Source organism: Trachurus japonicus, chromosome 3 (genome assembly GCF_045865225.1).
Source record: "Trachurus japonicus isolate A0001 chromosome 3, Traja_1.0".
Classification (NCBI taxonomy): Eukaryota; Metazoa; Chordata; class Actinopteri; order Carangiformes; family Carangidae; genus Trachurus; species Trachurus japonicus.
The window spans coordinates 32,652,301-32,670,439 of record NC_140909.1 but is presented as its reverse complement, the minus strand read 5'-3'; the positions used below and the strand labels follow the sequence as shown (position 1 = coordinate 32,670,439).

Here is an 18,139-nt window from a genome sequence, read left to right as displayed (position 1 = left end):
AAAACACAAGTAAACAAAAAAGTGCATGAGTTGGATCCTGGAATTGATACACTGTTTATGGGCACGGTAGACATTAATCAGCTGGACTCAAAAGAAGAAAAGTCCTGGTACTCAAAGATATGTGTGAACAATGTGACTGTTGAGTTCAAGTTGGACACCGGTGCCAACGTCCTGCCACTGAAGATTTTCATGTCCATGAAAAGAAAAGCTAGGCATAACACAAGAACATGTCTGCAGCTTGAGCCGACAAAGACGGTGTTGGTAGCATATGGAGGGATGAAACTAAAGCCAGAAGGCACACTTACACTCAAATGCTCCACACCTAAGGCCCAAGCAAATCTAACATTCTTTGTATCCAGGCACTCTTCTGTACCTATCTTGGGAAGGAGGCGTGTGAAGTCCTGTGTCTGGTTAAGAGGATGGACATGGACACAGTGGACGTGAGCAGTCCAACAACGAAAGAGGAGCTGATTGCTCAACACTCTACAGTTTTTGAAGGACTAGTGAGTTTGCTGGTGACTATCACATCCACACAGACCCCACTGTCACGCCAGTCATTCATGGATGCAGGAAAATACCCCTGGCTGTAACTGACAGACTTAAAACTACTCTTGAAGACCTACTACAGGCTGATGTGATAGCAAAAGTGACAGAACCAACGCCATGGGTGAACAGCTTGGTTATAACGGAAAAAAAGGATAAAAAGAAACTACGAGTTTGTTTGGATCCCAGCGATCTAAATAAAGCCATTCTGAGACAACATTACTCCATACCTACAACAGATGAGGTCCTGAGCAGACTTGCTGGTAAAAAGATTTTCACTGTGCTAGATGAAAAGGATGGCTACTGGCAAATAAAGCTAGATAAGGAGTCATCTCTGCTCTGCACATTCAACACTCCATGGGGAGATACCGGTTCAAGCGTCTGCCATTTGGGATCAGGTCTGCAAGCGAGGTTTTCAGCAACGCAACTGTGAGACTTTTGGAGACATTCAAGGTGTTTACATCATAGCTGACGACATGATCATCGCTGCCTCCACAGAGAAGGAGCATGACGAGATACTGCAGAAGGTGATGGCTCGAGCAAAAGAGGCCAACGTCAAATTCAACAGAGAAAAACTACAGTACAAGGTCAGCAGTGTGAACTACATGGGGCACGTGGTCACCGCAGAGGGTGTCAAAGCTGACAGCTCAAAAGTCAAAGCCATCGCTGAGATGCCCCCACCCACTGATAAAGCAGGGCTGCAGAGAATGCTGGGAATGACAAAATACCTAGCACAATATATCCCCAGCGAAGCCACGATCACAGCATCACTGAGACAATTGCTGCGAAAAGACAGTGTGTGGCAATGGCACCATGAGCATGATGAGGCAGTGAGGAAACTCAAGGATGCTCTCATAAATGCACCTGTGCTCAGGTTCTTTGATTCGGGGAAACAACTCGTCATACAGGCTGATGCATCCAAGGATGGTTTGGGGGCGTGTCTTTTACAAGAGGGCCGCCCAATAGCATATGCCTCGAGAGCATTGACAGAGACGGAAAAGAACTATGCACAAATTGAAAAAGAACTTTTGGCCATTGTCTTCTCTGTCAGGAAGTTTCATCAATATGTGTATGGTGTGAGAGTCGATGTTCAGTCAGATCACAAGCCACTGGAAAACATCCTCAGAAAGCCGCTTGGAGCAGCTCCCTCCAGATTGCAGCGGATGCTACTTCAGCTTCAGCGGTATGATTTAAATGTCATCTACACACCAGGTAAAGAACTCCTGATCGCAGACACGCTCTCACGAGCAGTCACACAAGAACAACACACATCAGCAGATGACATCACTGATGAGAAGGTTGTTTATGTTTTGGAGCCTACAGAGACCCTTAGCACTGAGACTCTTGAGAGACTTAAGAATGAAACACAGAAAGATGAGACACTACAGCTATTACAAGACACACACAGACACGGCTGGCCACGACACAGGAAACAGTTAAATGTGCGCCTGATAAAGTACTGGCCAATCAGACACACAGTGGCAGTGAGAGAAGGAGTGATGTTTGCAGGGGACAGGATTATACTTCCAGGCACAATGAGGGAAGAAATGCTACAGAAGCTACACGTAGCACATCAAGGGATGCAGCGGACCAAAGCACTGGCCAGAAAGCACTTTTACTGGCCAGGGATGACAAGAGAAATAGAACAAATGGTCGAAGCCTGTGGAACTTGCCAACAGTTTCAGCCCAGAAACCAGAAAGAGCCGCTGATTCCCCACGACATCCCTGAGATCCCTTGGCTCAAAGTTGGCGCAGACATCTTTGAAATTAAAGGTCAGTCATTCCTGTTGATAGTGGACTACCTCTCAAAATATCCTGAGGTTCTGAACATTAAGGACAAATCATCACACACAGTCATCAACAAGATGAGAGCAGTGTTTTCCAGATTTGGAATACCAAAAGAGATTGTGTGTGACCATGTTCCATTTGCAAGTCAGGAAATGAGAAACTTTGCATCATTATGGGGCATAAAGATCACTCACTCCAGTCCAGGCTATGCACAATCTAATGGACTCGCCGAGAGAACAGTAAAGACAGTGAAACACATGCTAAAGAAAGCTCAACTGACAAACACTGACCCTCATCTTGCACTCCTCACCTTGAGAAACACTCCTGTGACAGGTTTGCAGTATTCCCCAGCACAACTGCTCATGGGCAGAGTCCTCAGAAGCACTTTGCCGAGTTCCAGCGCGATTCTGCAACCAGCTGTTCCACAGGATGCACACTCGACTCTTCAACTTCTACACAAGAAGCAACAACAGTACTATAACAGAGGAACAAAGACTCTTCCAGTGTTGCAACCAGGTAGCACTGTTCACATGGAAACGACGCATGGTTGGCGTCCGGCTGTTGTCACTACACAAAGAGAGGAACCACGCTCCTACGACATAGTGACATCTTCTGGACAGAAATACAGACGCAACAGGCGCCATCTGAGGAAAACACCACTCATCACCCAGACGGACTCACAATCAGACATGCTGGATGATGAGCACACCAGCACACCTGGCGCGGATACAGTAGTGAACACTGATATTCTGCCATCCACACCCAAACCTGTTCAGACCAAGAGTGGTCGTATTGTTCGACCACCTGAGAGGTTCAAAGACTTCATTGTGGCACATCAGTGAAGTATGGTGGACAGTCATGATGAAAGATTTTGAGATGTTCTGTTCTGTTGTATTAAAAAAAAAAAAAAAAAAACAGGAAAAGAAAAGACAAGAATGTGGATGATACGTTGTAATCAGAAGTATTTGAAATGTAATGTTTGAACATTGTGAACAAGTTATTCTGTTCTTAGCACAGTAAAGGTAATGTGTTCTTATGCTGCTGCGTAGTCAGGGCCATGTTGGTATTAGGGACAGAAACTGAAATATAATTTGTAATTCCAGTGAACAGTAAGTTCATGAGTCTGTGTTTATAAGTAATTGTGCAAGCTGTAAGATTACAGTGTTGATACAAGTTAAGTCATAGTTGTCAGTTACATTCTGCAGTGCTGAAGTATAGCTTTCATGTTAAGAAAGAGGGATGTAGTATATAGTGCCGCGCACTTATACTAGTGTGATGAGGCTGGAGCAGAGTGAAGTGTGTGCGGCCGGAAGTCTAGGTTAGTAACATGAACATGAAGGCAGACTAGGCTGTATGCAGTGTCATGTGAGTCAACAATAAAGCCTGCTGTTGTTAAACCAGAGCCTGAAGTTACGGCGTCCAGATATACACCACCCGGTCATCATAAGGTTATTACAGACCCCCGTTGCTAGGTATGAGTCATCATTTCAAATGCTGTGATTGGTTGATCCTAAAAGTTAGATAAAGAGCACCCGCCCCATGTGTTGAGGCTATAGTCCTCACTGCAGGTGGCCCCGGTTCGAATCCTGTGTCGAGCAGTCCTATCCTGCATGTCTTTCTGCCTCCCATTTCCTGTCTCTCTCTCAACTGTTCTGTCAATTAAAGGCCAAAATGCCCAAAAAATATACTTTAAAAAAAAGCTAGATAAAAAAATATACTTTTGGTGATAATGGGCAAAGGATGGACCCTCAAATCGATAAATTTAACCATAAAATCCAATCTTATGAAGACTGTGTAATTGTAAAAATTATTTCACATAAAAGAAAATATCTGTTAAATGAATAGTAAGCTATACTTTAAAATTATCCTACAAAATGTGTGAAAACTTGCACAGTATAGTGAAACTTAGATTTATTTGCTTATATTAATTACCATGCTGGTCATTTTTGCACTTTCAACTTTCCAACTCAATTTGGTATTAACAAGGGTAAAATGGCTCAGCTTTAATCAGTGTCTTTGATTGCTGACCGGCCTATAAGAAGCAGTGTTGGTTGGCTTTGAAATCTACCACAAACCAGTGAACAGCAATGGAGAAGAAAAGAACAAGGAAACCCAACTGGACAGAGGAACAGGAACAATCTGTAGCATTTCATTAATTCACTGACATCCAGTGTTTGGAGAATATCTCTCTTCTGTCCACCATTTTGTCCTCTGCTTAGGGAACTCCTAAGCCACTTAAAAGTCCTCTTCCCTGCTCTTAACAGATCCCACCTTAGGAGCTCTCTTAAGAGCTAGGATTCGTTAGGAATAGCTTTTATCTTTACTAGGATCTACTCTTAACTTTTAGGAGAAATTCTAAGAAAACATCATGATTCTAAGAATTTTCTTAGAATTTGGCCACTAGGAGCAACTCTTTGCACTAAGAATCTTTAGGAATACGGCCCCAGATCTTTTTTGGGTGAGGGGTTTTATCTGACATGGTCCCCTGTAGCCTGTTTACCTCAAGTCAGGCTAAGTAATGCATTAATTTTGCAGCGGGCTTAAAGCACAACAGGACTAAACTATTGATGTTCTCATTAGTGAATAGCAAGTGGTACGGCATGTGGTGGAAGTCTCTAAAATGGTCCAAGTTCTTTCAAGACTTAGACAAGACAGCCTGTAGTAGGACAATTTCCCTTGCCCCTGGTTTCTACCTCACAAGAGGCAAGAATGTGTAAAGGTTCAGCTGTGTGGTTGTCAAGACCTGCGATATACACCTTGACTATTTACAAGTTCAGCATTAAGGCAATTTGAAATTGCCTGAAGCAACCTGAAGACAGAATAACCCAAACAGCCTCCATCCCAATAACCAGGCTTGGAGTTGAGACAATTGGTTTCATACCAGAACCATTGTTCTGTGCTTGTCAGAGAGCAACCGCCTCCGTCTTGAATGTTACAGGTCCATTTCAACTATACAGCCATATTTAACTGAGGTAAAGTCAAGACCAGGCACAAGATTTTGTAAGAAACTTTTATTGGCATAAGGTTGTCATCAAGAAGAAACATTGAGGACCTGAAAGACAAAAACATGGGCAAGTTGAGAGCAAATATAGTTAAGCAGCTACAGTATAGTATTGATTTAATTGCATCTTACCTGGAAGGTCTCTAGAAGCCACCTTTGGCTGGAGCTGCAGCGGGGCCACTTTCTGTTGAAGTTTTCCTGACAAGTTTGTATACTGGCATGACAGGGGGAGCTGGCTCTCCTGGGCTGTAGCGGGTTTGAGCAAACACTGACCTTCCTCGCTGGTAGCTTGAACGAGAGCTGAATGAGGAGACTGGCTCTAGGTCAGACACGTCACTGAAAACTGGTTCAGGGGCTTCAGGGCCAGCGTTGCCATCAGATCCAGAGCTAGCCCCATCTTGATAGCTTGCATACCCGTAAGAGCGGCTCCCTCCATAGCCACTTGCTGAGCCATCATAGCTGCCACTTGGAGCACTGCCTTCGTACCCACTTGCATGAGCCGTTGCGTAAGCCCCATAGCCACCGTGCTCAGGGGCTCCATGGGCCTCAACCCCATAACCTGCATAGCCACTATTGAACTCACTGCCCCCAGCCATGTTGGTGCCAGGGTGGTATGGGAGGGGCACCTCCACAGGTTCTGAGACAGCCACAGGTGCAGCTTGTGGTCTTCTGACGCTACCAGCAGCCATGTTGTTGCCACTGTCGCTTCCAGCATAAGCACTGGCAGGCCCAGCAGTGTTGCCCCTGTTGGCACTCGCCCATCTTCTCCAGCTGCCAAGGTGGTATGGGAGTGGCACCTCCACAGGTTCTGAGACAGCTACTGGTGCAGCTTGTGGTCCATGGGCTGGGGAAAACAAGGGCTGCAATTAGAGTCACTTAATTGCTACACTAACAGTCTTGAGTAGGCAGCAATGTCATACCTTTTAGCACAGGGCTACAAGTGATGCTTCCAAACAGCAGATATGGAATCCAGAAGATCCTGAAAACACATTAACGTTAACCTTTTTAAAAGCCAGGAACATGTTCATGAAAAGTCAGTTGTCTACTTACACCATCGTGGTACAGCAGGTGGATAAACTCAAGATGTCTGCCCTACAATTTCACCCCAAGAAACTACAGAGGTAAAGCACAGACAGCAGTATTCCTGTTAACATTAAAGCAAAATGGACAATAAACTCATGAACATTAAGCAAACACTATGTCTCACCTGCTACTGGCACAACAGTCTTCCAAAAGCACAATGTCCTCAGGAGCCTCAGGAACTTCTTTTAAAGGACTCTCACAGGTGTGTTCATTAATTAAGTGGGCACAGCTGATGACAATGAAGCCTGGGGTGTGTTCAAAGGAAAATGTTTTGCAATGGTTTTATTTTCACGTTACAAAAGAAATTTGTATCCAACAAAAAGTAGGAGCATCTCAATAAATTAGAATATCATGGAAAAGCTCATTTATTTCAATCGTTCAATTTAAAAAGTGAAACTAATACCTGATAGCTATAGGTCCATGACACACAGACTGAAATATTCCACGTCTTTATTGAACATCTCGGCACCAAACTGCAGCAAAAGTGTATAGTCACAGTTTCAGGTTCTTTTAAATAACAGGAAAACGGTAGTTGGAACAGCATCTTTATTTTTTCCTCATACTTCATGTCCAGGTTTATTCTGAATTTATTCCACCTTCAGTTTCTTCAAACCAATGAAACAATGATCTCAAACCATTTCACCCCAGTGTCTCAGTCTTTGGAGTCATTATTTAGTCCTTTTTGTAGATTCTTTTCCTCTGTATCTCGACATCAATGCAAATCAGGTAAACCTCACTGATTCTCAACGCTTTGGAGGCTAACATAATAAATATTACATAATCAGCAATGAGCACAGTATGCTTATGTTATTATGGTGGAGACTGCCATGCTTTTTAAATCCTGACCATCCTGAGGGGAAAATGCCAGGAGGAGGTGAGAGGTGAAGGAGTAAAGGAAGGAGAGAGGAGATCAGTGGTGTGTGATTAACCCTTGTTTTAAAGTGTTTCTGCTCATTTCCTGTCTGGATGTTTAACCTCAATGAACTAATGTGTGTTAAAGGTCTGAGGCAGTCCTGTGCTGGGGCTGCTCCTGCATAGGGGATGACGTTACAGCGAACAGGAGGTCACAACTTTAGTGTCACCACCAGTGAACTTCTACTTGTAAAAGACGCAAATGAGATCATGAATCAATGAGGGGAAAAAAATAACATGATGCGATGATTAGTTGACGAAAAGAAAGATCTGACGAATCAGATTCGACTATGAAAATTCTTAGTCTGGGACACCGCTAGCATTGTAACATGACATCTTGGAGACACACTCTGGTCAGGAGTGGAACTGCTGCTTTGACCACTTCAGTTTTGACTTAATTTTCCTGCGTCAGAAGTTGCTGCTTGTATCAATGTGAGGCCAGGGCCAAGAGGTTGCTTCAGCTTCTTTGCATGTGTGACAGTTGAGGGTCCTGTCACTATGCCCCCAATTGATCATGTGCCCTGGCTACTAGGTGTTTAGCACGCATGACTCTTACCCTGAGGTTCGAAGACGCCCGGGCCCTCTTCACATGGATCTTCAGAAATCAAGATTCAAACCAGGGCCGTCAACAGTTTTTAAGATCCCACTGCAGCATCAGATCTTTTTTGGGTGAGGGGTTTTATCTGACATGGTCCCCTGTAGCCTGTTTACCTCAAATCAGGCTAAGTAATGCATTAATTTTGCAGCGGGCTTAAAGAACAGGACTAAACTATTGATGTTCTCATTAGTGAATAGCAAGTGGTACGGCATGTGGTGGAAGTCTCTAAAATGGTCCAAGTTCTTTTCAAGACTTAGACAAGACAGCCTGTAGTAGGACAATTCCCCTTGCCCCTGGTTTCTACCTCACAAGAGGCCAAGAATGTGTAAATGTTCAGCTGTGTGGTTGTCAAGACCTGCGATATACACCTTGACTATTTACAAGTTTAGCATTAGGCCTAAGGCAATTTGAAATTGCCTGAAGCAACCTGAAGACAGAATAACCCAAACAGCCTCCATCCCAATAACCAGGCTTGGAGTTGAGACAATTGGTTTCATACCAGAACCATTGTTCTGTGCTTGTCAGAGAGCAACAGCCTCGTCTTGAATGTTACAGGTCTTTCAACTATACAGCCATATTTAACTGAGGTAAAGTCAAGACCAGGCACAAGATTTTGTAAGAAACTTTTATTGGCATAAGGTTGTCATCAAGAAGAAACATTGGGGACCTGAAAGACAAAAACATGGGCAAGTTGAGAGCAAAGATAGTTAAGCAGCTACAGTATAGTATTGATTTAACTGCATCTTACCTGGAAGGTCTCTAGAAGCCACCTTTGGCTGGAGCTGCAGCGGGGCCACTTTCTGTTGAAGTTTTCCTGACAAGTTTGTATACTGGCATGACAGGGGGAGCTGGCTCTCCTGGGCTGTAGCGGGTTTGAGCAAACACTGACCTTCCTCGCTGGTAGCTTGAACGAGAGCTGAATGAGGAGACTGGCTCTAGGTCAGACACGTCACTGAAAACTGGTTCAGGGGCTTCAGGGCCAGCGTTGCCATCAGATCCAGAGCTGGCCCCATCTTGATAGCTTGCATAACCGTAAGAGCGGCTCCCTCCATAGCCACTTGCTGAGCCATCATAGCTGCCACTTGGAGCACTGCCTTCGTACCCACTTGCATGAGCCGTTGCGTAAGCCCCATAGCCACCGTGCTCAGGGGCTCCATGGGCCTCAACCCCATAACCTGCATAGCCACTATTGAACTCACTGCCCCCAGCCATGTTGGTGCCAGGGTGGTATGGGAGGGGCACCTCCACAGGTTCTGAGACAGCCACAGGTGCAGCTTGTGGTCTTCTGACACTACCTGCAGCCATGTTGTTGCCACTGTCGCTTCCAGCATAAGCACTGGCAGGCCCAGCAGTGTTGCCCCTGTTGGCACTCACCCATCTTCTCCAGCTGCCAAGGTGGTATGGGAGTGGCACCTCCACAGGTTCTGAGACAGCTACTGGTGCAGCTTGTGGTCCATGGGCTGGAAAAACAAGGGCTGCAATTAGAGTCATTTAATTAATTGCTACACTATCAGTCTTGAGTAGGCAGCAATATCATACCTTTTAGCACAGGGCTACAAGTGATGCTTCCAAACAGCAGATATGGAATCCAGAAGATCCTGAAAACGCATTAACGTTAACCTTTTTAAAAGCCAGGAACATGTTCATGAAAAGTCAGTTGTCTACTTACACCATCGTGGTACAGCAGGTGGATAAACTCAAGATGTCTGCCCTACAATTTCACCCCAAGAAACTACAGAGGTAAAGCACAGACAACAGTGTTCCTGTTAACATTAAAGCAAAATGGACAATAAACGCATGAACATTAAGCAAACACTATGTCTCACCTGCTACTGGCACAACAGTCTTCCAAAAGCACTATGTCCTCAGGAGCCTCAGGAACTTCTTTTAAAGGACTCTCACAGGTGTGTTCATTAATTAAGTGGGCACAGCTGATTACAATGAAGTCTGGGTTGTGTTCAAAGGAAAATGTTTTGCAATGGTTTTATTTTCAGGTTACAAAATAAATTTGTATCCAACAAAAAGTAGGAGCATCTCAATAAATTAGAATATCATGGAAAAGCTCATTTATTTCAATAGTTCAATTCAAAAAGTGAAACTAATACCTGATAGCTATAGGTCCATGACACACAGACTGAAATATTCCATGTCTTTATTGAACAGCTCAGCACCAAACTGCAGCAAAAGTGTATAGTCACAGTTTCAGGTTCTTTTAAATAACAGGAAAGCAGTAGTTGGAACAGCATCTTTATTTTTTCTCATACTTCATGTCTAGGTTTATTCTGAATTTATTCCACCTTCAGTTTCTTCAAACCAATGAAACAATGATCTCAAACCATTTCACCCCAGTGTCTCAGTCTGTGGAGTCATTATTTAGTCCTTTTTGTAGATTTCTTTCCTCTGTATCTCAAAATCAATGTAAATCAGGTAAACCTCACTGATTCTCAACACTTTGAGGCTAACCTAATAAATATTACATAATTAGCAATGAGCACAGTATGCTTATATTATGGTGGAGGCTGCTATGCTTTTTACATCCTGACCATCCTGAGGGGAAGGTGCCAGTAGGAGGGGGAGAGGTGAAGAAGTAAAGGAAGGAGAGAGGAGATCAGTGGTGTGTGATAACCCTTGTTTTAAAGGTGTACAGAAAAGAAAAATGAATTTCATTCCACTCTGGGACATAAAATTAGTGTGATAACTCATCTATCAGACGATGTAGGCCAAACTTTGTGCAAAATTCTATTTTTGAGTAAATCCTGGGTGAAAGTGTGATTTTTTTTTTCGCATCTTTTAGTGCAGGCGCACAGATTATACGTCAGCTTGTACACGATTAATCAGCCAATGATATCAGGATCCGTATCTGTCAGTCAAAAACCCGGGAAGCTTTGACAATTTAAAAGGAAAAACCGGGAAGTTTTTCTTTGATAGCGAGTAGGTTGGCATTGGTTTCGAGTTGGAGTGAGCAGTTTTGTGAATTATGAGAGAGTTATTGTCTAGTGTGCTGTGCAGTTGCAAGAGAGTGAGTGAGGGACACGTTTGGGTGAGTGAGTGTGTGGTGAGATTGTGAGATAGCGTGTGAGTGTGTGAGAGTGTTAGGTGACAGTAGGTTGGTAGCCTAGCATACGCTAGCTAATGTTAGCATGGCTGGAGGAGGACCAAGGAGGTGTTTGCTTGGGTGTCCGTCCACCCAAACTACTTTGTTCAGCTTCCCTTCGGATGCCGGGATACAGCCGGCCTTGGCTTGAATTCACCCTGCATTTCGACGGAGAGCGGGGGCTGTCGGCGAGATCCAGGGTGTGTGCAAGGCATTTCACACAGTACTGCTTCTCCAACTGCGGGCAATACTCAGCTGGGCTGGCGAAGGAATTAATCCTGACGGATACAGCGGTCCCGACAGTGTACACTGTTGGGGCACCTTCTTCGAAAGTACCGGTAAGTTGCTAAATAGGCTACTAACACATAGACATCTGCAAACTCACATATCGTAAGTTGTAAGATGTCAGGAGGAGGTGAGAGGTGAAGGAGTAAAGGAAGGAGAGAGAGGAGATCAGTGGTGTGTGATTAACCCTTGTTTTAAAGTGTTTCTGCTCATTTCCTGTCTGGATGTTTAACCTCAATGAACTAATGTGTGTTAAACAAAGAGAAGGTCTGGGGCAGTCCTGTGCTGGGGCTGCTCCTGCATAGGGATGATGTTACAGCAAACAGAAGGTCACAACTTCAATGTCACCACCAGTGAACTTCTACTTGTAAAAGACGCAAATGAGATCATGAATCAATGAGGGGAAAAAAACATGATGCGATGATTAGTCAAAAGAAAAAAATATTTTTCGGGTGGGGGGTTTATCTGACATGGTCCCCTGTAGCCCGTTCACCTCAAGTCAGGCTAAGTAATGCATATTAATTTTGCAGCAGGCTTAAAACACAACAGGACTAAACTATTGATGTTCTCATTATAAATAGCAAGGGGCACTGCATGTGGTGGGGAAGCCTCTAAATGTTCCATGTTCTTTCAAGATTTAGAAAAGTGTGGTTGTCAAGACCTGCGATTACACCTTGACTATTTACAAGTTTAGCACTAAGGCAATTTGAAGTTGAACTGCCTGAAGCAACCTGAAGACAGAATAACCCTGCTGTTTGTGCAGCCTCCATCCCAATAATCAGTCTTGATAATTGTTTGCATACCAGAACCATTGTTCTGTGCTTGTCAGACAGCAACAGACTCTGGCTTGAATGTTACAGGTCCATTTCAACTACAGCCATTTTAACTGAGGTAAAGTCAAGACCAGGCACAAGATTTTGTAAGAAACTTTTATTGGCATAAGGTTGTCATCAAGTAGAAACATTGGGGACCTGAAAGACAAATCATGGGCAAGTTGAGAGCAAAGATAGTTAAGCAGCTACAGTATAGCATTGATTTAACTACATCTTACCTGGAAGGTCTCTAGAAGCCACCTTTGGCTGGAGCTGCAGCGGGGCCACTTTCTGTTGAAGTTTTCCTGACAAGTTTGTATACTGGCATGACAGGGGGAGCTGGCTCTCCTGGGCTGTAGCGGGTTTGAGCAAACACTGACCTTCCTCGCTGGTAGCTTGAACGAGAGCTGAATGAAGAGACTGGCTCTAGGTCAGACACATCACTGAAAACTGGTTCAGGGGCTTCAGGGCCAGCGTTGCCATCAGATCCAGAACTGGCCCCATCTTGATAGCTTGCATACCCGTAAGAGCTGCTCCCTCCATATCCACTTGCTGAGCCATCATAGCTGCCACTTGGAGCACTGCCTTCGTACCCACTTGCATGAGCCGTTGCATAAGCCCCATATCCACCGTGCTCAGGGGCTCCATGGGCCTCAACCCCATAACCTGCATAGCCACTATTGAACTCACTGCCCCCAGCCATGTTGGTGCCAATGGTGCAAAAAAAAAAAACAAAAAAAAAAAAACAAAAAAAAAAACAAAAAAAAAAAAAATAACATAAACGAAAAAGCAAAAAAATAAAAAAGCAAAACAAAAAAAAAATAGCAAAACAAAAACAAAACAAGCATAAAATGGGCAAAAAAATACAAAAAAAACAAAACAGAAATACACAAAAAAAAAGCATAAAGGCAAAAAATACAAAAAACAAACAAAAATAAAACCTCCACAGGTTCTGAGACAGCCACAGGTGCAGCTTGTGGTCTTCTGTCACTACCTGCAGCCATGTTGTTGCCACTGTAGCTTCCAGCGTAAGGCCCAGCAGTGTTGCCCCTGTTGGCACTCGCCCATCTCCTCCAGCTGCCAAGGTGGTATGGGAGTGGCACCTCCACAGGTTCTGAGACAGCTACTGGTGCAGCTTGTGGTCCATGGGCTGGAAAAACAAGGGCTGCAATTAGAGTCATTTAATTGCTACACTAATAGTCTTGAGTTGGCAGCAATATCATACCTTTTAGCACAGGGCTACAAGTGATGCTTCCAAACAGCAGATATGGAATCCAGAAGATCCTGCAAACACATTAACGTTAACCTTTTTAAAAGCCAGGAACATGTTCATGAAAAGTCAGTTGTCTACTTACACCATCGTGGTACAGCAGGTGGATAAACTCAAGATGTCTGCCCTACAATTTCACCCCAAGAAACTACAGAGGTAAAGCACAGACAACAGTGTTCCTGTTAACATTAACGCAAAATGGACAATAAACTCATGAACATTAAGCAAACGCTATGTCTCACCTGCTACTGGCACAACAGTCTTCCAAAAGCACTATGTCCTCAGGAGCCTCAGGAGCTTATTTTAAAGGACTCTCACAGGTGTGTTCATTAATTAAGTGGGCACAGCTGATGACAATGAAGTCTGGGGTGTGTTCAAAGGAAAATGTTTTGCAATGGTTTTATTTTCAGGTTACAAAAGAAATTTGTATCCAACAAAAAGTAGGAGCATCTCAATAAATTAGAATATCATGGAAAAGCTCATTTATTTCAATAGTTCAATTCAAAAAGTGAAACTAATACCTGATAGCTATAGGTCCATGACACACAGACTGAAATATTCCATGTCTTTATTGAACAGCTCAGCACCAAACTGCAGCAAAAGTGTATAGTCACAGTTTCAGGTTCTTTTAAAGCAGAAGTAAGTGGTCCGGTCGTTTTCGCTAATGCTGCATTCCAGGCAGGCTTTTGAAATCGTAAATTACAGCTTCAAGTCACAACTTACGACTTTGTAGCGTTCCAGGCAACCCACTCGTGTTTTTCCGACCTGTTTGAAAAAAAAACATACCGGTGAAAGTCACTATAACGGCCACTCGTAACTTCCGACCGGTGAACTCGTACAGATCGAACTGGTGCGACTTCAAGGTCGGAAAAAATACGAGTTTCCTTGAAACGCACCATAACAGTCCTCGTCCCTACGTCACCGTACACATTCACGGCGTCCTTGGCTGCACACACAGCCCTGCATGCCGTTCTCACTCTCTCCTCATTGGATAAAAAACTGTAGGATACGATAAATGTTTTCTCCTCGGCTCAGAGCAGAGCAGAGTGACTGACAGACCCGTGTTTCGGTCCAAACACTCTATGTAAGTGATTGCTGTTGGAAGATATAACTATTTAAGACTTATATTAACACAAATATATCACTTACTTCTGCTTTAAATAACAGAAAAACGGTAGTTGGAACAGCATCTTTATTTTTTCTCATACTTCATGTCTAGGTTTATTCTGAATTTATTCCACCTTCAGTTTCTTCAAACCAATGAAACAATGATCTCAAACCATTTCACCCCAGTGTCTCAGTCTGTGGAGTCATTAGGCTCGTTCGAGATGAACTGCGCCTCGCCTGGACGGTCGGCGAGAGCAGGCGGCAGCAGCAGGGGGTGGTGACAGAAAGCTGCAGTCAAGTCGGACAGTTTCCAGCCGCCGTCAATACAAACAGGAAGTCACCAAAGTATATATTTCTTATGCTGTACTGCAATTGTCCAATAAATAACCAATATATTTCTCAGGATATAAGTTTGATTCAGTGTGAATATTTTTTTAAGCAGTATAGGCCTACAACATGAAATTCATATAATCTAGCATTATACAACAACACGTAGCCTAGTGTTTGCAGTCCTAACTAAGAGCCAATCAGCTCATGATCTGGTGCGTTTCCCATCATGCCCTGGGGCTTGCAGGCGGTTGCAGTCGGTGGAGAGCAACTGCGGCGCCTGGCTCTAAAAACTGCGGCCGCCTTGATCTCGTGAGGTTATCGTTGCAGGCGCGTGCATGACGTCAGAGCAAGTCGGGATCAAGTCGGACACAAATCTAACCGGCATGCATTGTGCGCTGGTCACCGGCGATCGATTCTGCGCACGCCTGGCTCATCTCGAACGCACCTATTATTTAGTCATTTTTGTAGATTTCTTTCCTCTGTATCTCAAAATCAATGTAAATCAGGTAAACCTCACTGATTCTCAACACTTTGAGGCTAACCTAATAAATATTACATAATTAGCAATGAGCACAGTATGCTTATAGTATGGTGGAGGCTGCTATGCTTTTTACATCCTGACCATCCTGAGGGGAAGGTGCCAGGAGGAGGGGAGAGGTGAAGAAGTAAAGGAAGGAGAGAGGAGATCAGTGGTTTGTGATAACCCTTGTTTTTAAGTGTTTCTGCTCATTTCCTGTCTGGATGTGTAACCTCAATGAACTAATGTGTGTTAAACAAGAGAAGGTCTGGGGCAGTCCTGTGCTGGGGCTGCTCCTGCATAGGGGATGACGTTACAGTGAACAGGAGGTCACAACTTTAGTGTCACCAGTGAACTTCTTGTAAAAGATGCAAATGATATCATGAATCAATGAAGGGGGAAAAAAAACAAAACATGATGCGATGATTAGACAAAAGAAAAAAATATTTTTCGGGTGGGGGGTTTTATTTGTAGCCCGTTCACCTCAAGTCAGGCCAAGTAATGCATATTATTTTGCAGCAGGCTTAGAACTCAACAGGACTAAACTATTGATGTTCTCATTATAAATAGCAAGTGGCACTGCATGTGGTGGGAAGCCTCTAAATGTTCCATGTTCTTTCAAGATTTAGAAAAGTGTGGTTGTCAAGACCTGCGATTACACCTTGACTATTTACAAGTTTAGCACTAAGGCAATTTGAAGTTGAACTGCCTGAAGCAACCTGAAGACAGAATAACCCTGCTGTTTGTGCAGCCTCCATCCCAATAATCAGTCTTGAGTCTAGACAATTGTTTGCATACCAGAACCATTGTTCTGTGCTTGTCAGACAGCAACAGCCTCCGGCTTGAATGTTACAGGTCCATTTCAACTACAGCCATAAGGTAAAGTCAAGACCAGGCACAAGATTTTGTAAGAAACTTTTATTGGCATAAGGTTGTCATCAAGAAGAAACATTGGGGACCTGAAAGACAAAAACATGGGCAAGTTGAGAGCAAAGATGGTTAAGCAGCTATAGTATAGTATTGATTCAACTGCATCTTACCTGGAAAGTCTCTAGAAGCCACCTTTGGCTGGAGCTGCAGCGGGACCACTTTCTGTTGAAGTTTTCCTGACAAGTTTGTATACTGGCATGACAGGGGGAGCTGGCTCTCCTGGGCTGTAGCGGGTTTGAGCAAACACTGACCTTCCTCGCTGGTAGCTTGAACGAGAGCTGAATGAGGAGACTGGCTCTAGGTCAGACACGTCACTGAAAACTGGTTCAGGGGCTTCAGGGCCAGCGTTGCCATCAGATCCAGAGCTGGCCCCATCTTGATAGCTTGCATACCCGTAAGAGCTGCTCCCTCCATATCCACTTGCTGAGCCATCATAGCTGCCACTTGGAGCACTGCCTTCGTACCCACTTGCATGAGTCGGTGTGTAAACCCCATAGCCACTGTGCTCAGGGGCTCCATGGGCCTCAACCCCATAACCTGCATAGCCACTATTGAACTCACTGCCCCCAGCCATGTTGGTGCCAGGGTGGTATGGGAGTGGCACCTCCACAGGTTCTGAGACAGCCACAGGTGCAGCTTGTGGTCTTCTGACACTACCCGCAGCCATGTTGTTGCCACTGTAGCTTCCAGCATAAGCACTGGCAGGCCCAGCAGTGTTGCCCCTGTTGGCACTCGCCCATCTTCTCCAGCTGCCAAGGTGGTAAGGGAGAGGCACCTCCACAGGTTCTGAGACAGCTACTGGGGCAGCTTGTGGTCCATGGGCTGGAAAAACAAGGGCTGCAATTAGAGTCATTTAATTGCTACACTAACAGTCTTGAGTTGGCAGCAATATCATACCTTTTAGCACAGGGCTACAAGTGATGCTTCCAAACAGCAGATATGGAATCCAGAAGATCCTGAAAACACATTAACGTTAACCTTTTTAAAAGCCAGGAACATGTTCATGAAAAGTCAGTTGTCTACTTACACCATCGTGGTACAGCAGGTGGATAAACTCAAGATGTCTGCCCTACAATTCCACCCCAAGAAACTACAGAGGTAAAGCACAGACGACAGTATTCCTGTTAACATTAAAGCAAAATGGACAATAAACTCATGAACATTAAGCAAACACTATGTCTCACCTGCTACTGGCACAACAGTCTTCCAAAAGCACTATGTCCTCAGGAGCCTCAGGAGCTTCTTTTAAAGGACTCTCACAGGTGTGTTCATTAATTAAGTGGGCACAGCTGATGACAATGAAGTCTGGGGTGTGTTCAAAGGAAAATGTTTTGCAATGGTTTTATTTTCAGGTTCAGGAAAACGGTAGTTGGAACAGCATCTTTATTTTTCTCATACTTCATGTCCAGGTTTATTCTGAATTCATTCTGCCTTCAGTTTCTTCCGATGAGCCTGGTTCTACTTTTTTGTCAGTGCCCTCTACACAGCTGTGCCCACACACTGATAACTTTTAAATAAAATTGTGTCTGGTTTTCATGCTTTAAAAGTTTACTCTGGACCTAAAACCTTCCCCTTGTCAGGTAGTTTGAACAGATAGAGATGAGGGGATGCTGTGGTTAGGTAAGGGATTATCAAAGTGGGTGATGGTTGATGGTAATTCACCTGACATTTTCCCATGTGCTTAATTGCCATTCATTCTATAATAGAGCACATTGTGCTCATAATGGCAGGAAATGTCAAGTCAGCTTTTAAAGGGGAGGATCTCTGGAAATTGCTTTCCTTTTAGATGAAAATATACACCTCCGTTCACAGATGGGGCTCAGAGCGGTGTGATGGCACCGCTGACACATGTGATCTTCTCCCTGATTC

General features: G+C 44.1%; 3 protein-coding genes and 2 long non-coding RNA genes across 7 annotated transcripts; 1 reads left to right on the top strand and 4 right to left on the bottom strand.

The window, feature by feature from the left end:
• Positions 1-5,468: 5,468 nt before the first annotated feature.
• LOC146990240 (uncharacterized) lies at positions 5,469-6,583 on the bottom strand. Its single transcript, XM_085770992.1, has 4 exons — positions 6,540-6,583; positions 6,383-6,445; positions 6,253-6,311; positions 5,469-6,176 (listed from the first exon to the last, which is right to left on the bottom strand). The coding sequence occupies exons 2-4, from the start codon at positions 6,385-6,387 to the stop codon at positions 5,476-5,478; spliced, it is 765 nt and encodes a 254-aa protein (XP_085627118.1). The 5' UTR covers positions 6,388-6,445; positions 6,540-6,583; the 3' UTR covers positions 5,469-5,475.
• Positions 6,584-8,556: 1,973 nt separating this feature from the next.
• Positions 8,557-9,823, bottom strand: LOC146990239 (uncharacterized). 2 transcript variants are annotated; one of them, XM_085770981.1, is made up of 4 exons: positions 9,595-9,632; positions 9,465-9,523; positions 8,674-9,385; positions 8,557-8,592 (listed from the first exon to the last, which is right to left on the bottom strand). In XM_085770981.1, the coding sequence occupies exons 1-3, from the start codon at positions 9,597-9,599 to the stop codon at positions 8,685-8,687; spliced, it is 765 nt and encodes a 254-aa protein (XP_085627107.1). In that variant the 5' UTR covers positions 9,600-9,632; the 3' UTR covers positions 8,557-8,592; positions 8,674-8,684. The 2 variants fall into 2 exon arrangements, with proteins under 2 accessions (XP_085627107.1, XP_085627099.1); XM_085770973.1 differs by lacking the exon at positions 8,557-8,592 and adding an exon at positions 9,752-9,823 and having other exon boundaries at positions 9,595-9,657.
• LOC146990238 (uncharacterized) lies at positions 9,243-13,268 on the top strand. The gene is made up of 3 exons (XR_015035234.1): positions 9,243-9,364; positions 13,084-13,132; positions 13,202-13,268. It is a non-coding gene; the product is annotated as an uncharacterized LOC146990238 (long non-coding RNA).
• On the bottom strand, positions 13,140-13,668 carry LOC146990237 (uncharacterized). The gene is made up of 4 exons (XR_015035233.1): positions 13,629-13,668; positions 13,472-13,534; positions 13,342-13,400; positions 13,140-13,266 (listed from the first exon to the last, which is right to left on the bottom strand). It is a non-coding gene; the product is annotated as an uncharacterized LOC146990237 (long non-coding RNA).
• A 2,716-nt stretch (positions 13,669-16,384) lies between these two features.
• LOC146990236 (uncharacterized) lies at positions 16,385-17,508 on the bottom strand. Of its 2 annotated transcripts, none has more exons than XM_085773149.1 (4): positions 17,455-17,508; positions 17,298-17,360; positions 17,168-17,226; positions 16,385-17,092 (listed from the first exon to the last, which is right to left on the bottom strand). In XM_085773149.1, exons 2-4 carry the CDS (start codon positions 17,300-17,302, stop codon positions 16,392-16,394), a joined length of 765 nt encoding a protein of 254 aa, XP_085629275.1. In that variant the 5' UTR covers positions 17,303-17,360; positions 17,455-17,508; the 3' UTR covers positions 16,385-16,391. The 2 variants fall into 2 exon arrangements, with proteins under 2 accessions (XP_085629275.1, XP_085629276.1); XM_085773150.1 differs by having other exon boundaries at positions 16,385-17,077.
• Between the last annotated feature and the right edge of the window lie 631 nt (positions 17,509-18,139).

Coding starts and splice junctions, on each gene's coding strand:
- LOC146990240 (XM_085770992.1), bottom strand. Junction 6,177..6,252: donor TTGTAGCCCTGTGCTAAAAG/GTATGACATTGC, acceptor TGTTTTCCCCAG/CCCATGGACCACAAGCTGCA.
- LOC146990239 (XM_085770973.1), bottom strand. Junction 9,386..9,464: donor TTGTAGCCCTGTGCTAAAAG/GTATGATATTGC, acceptor TTGTTTTTCCAG/CCCATGGACCACAAGCTGCA.
- LOC146990236 (XM_085773149.1), bottom strand. Junction 17,093..17,167: donor TTGTAGCCCTGTGCTAAAAG/GTATGATATTGC, acceptor TTGTTTTTCCAG/CCCATGGACCACAAGCTGCC.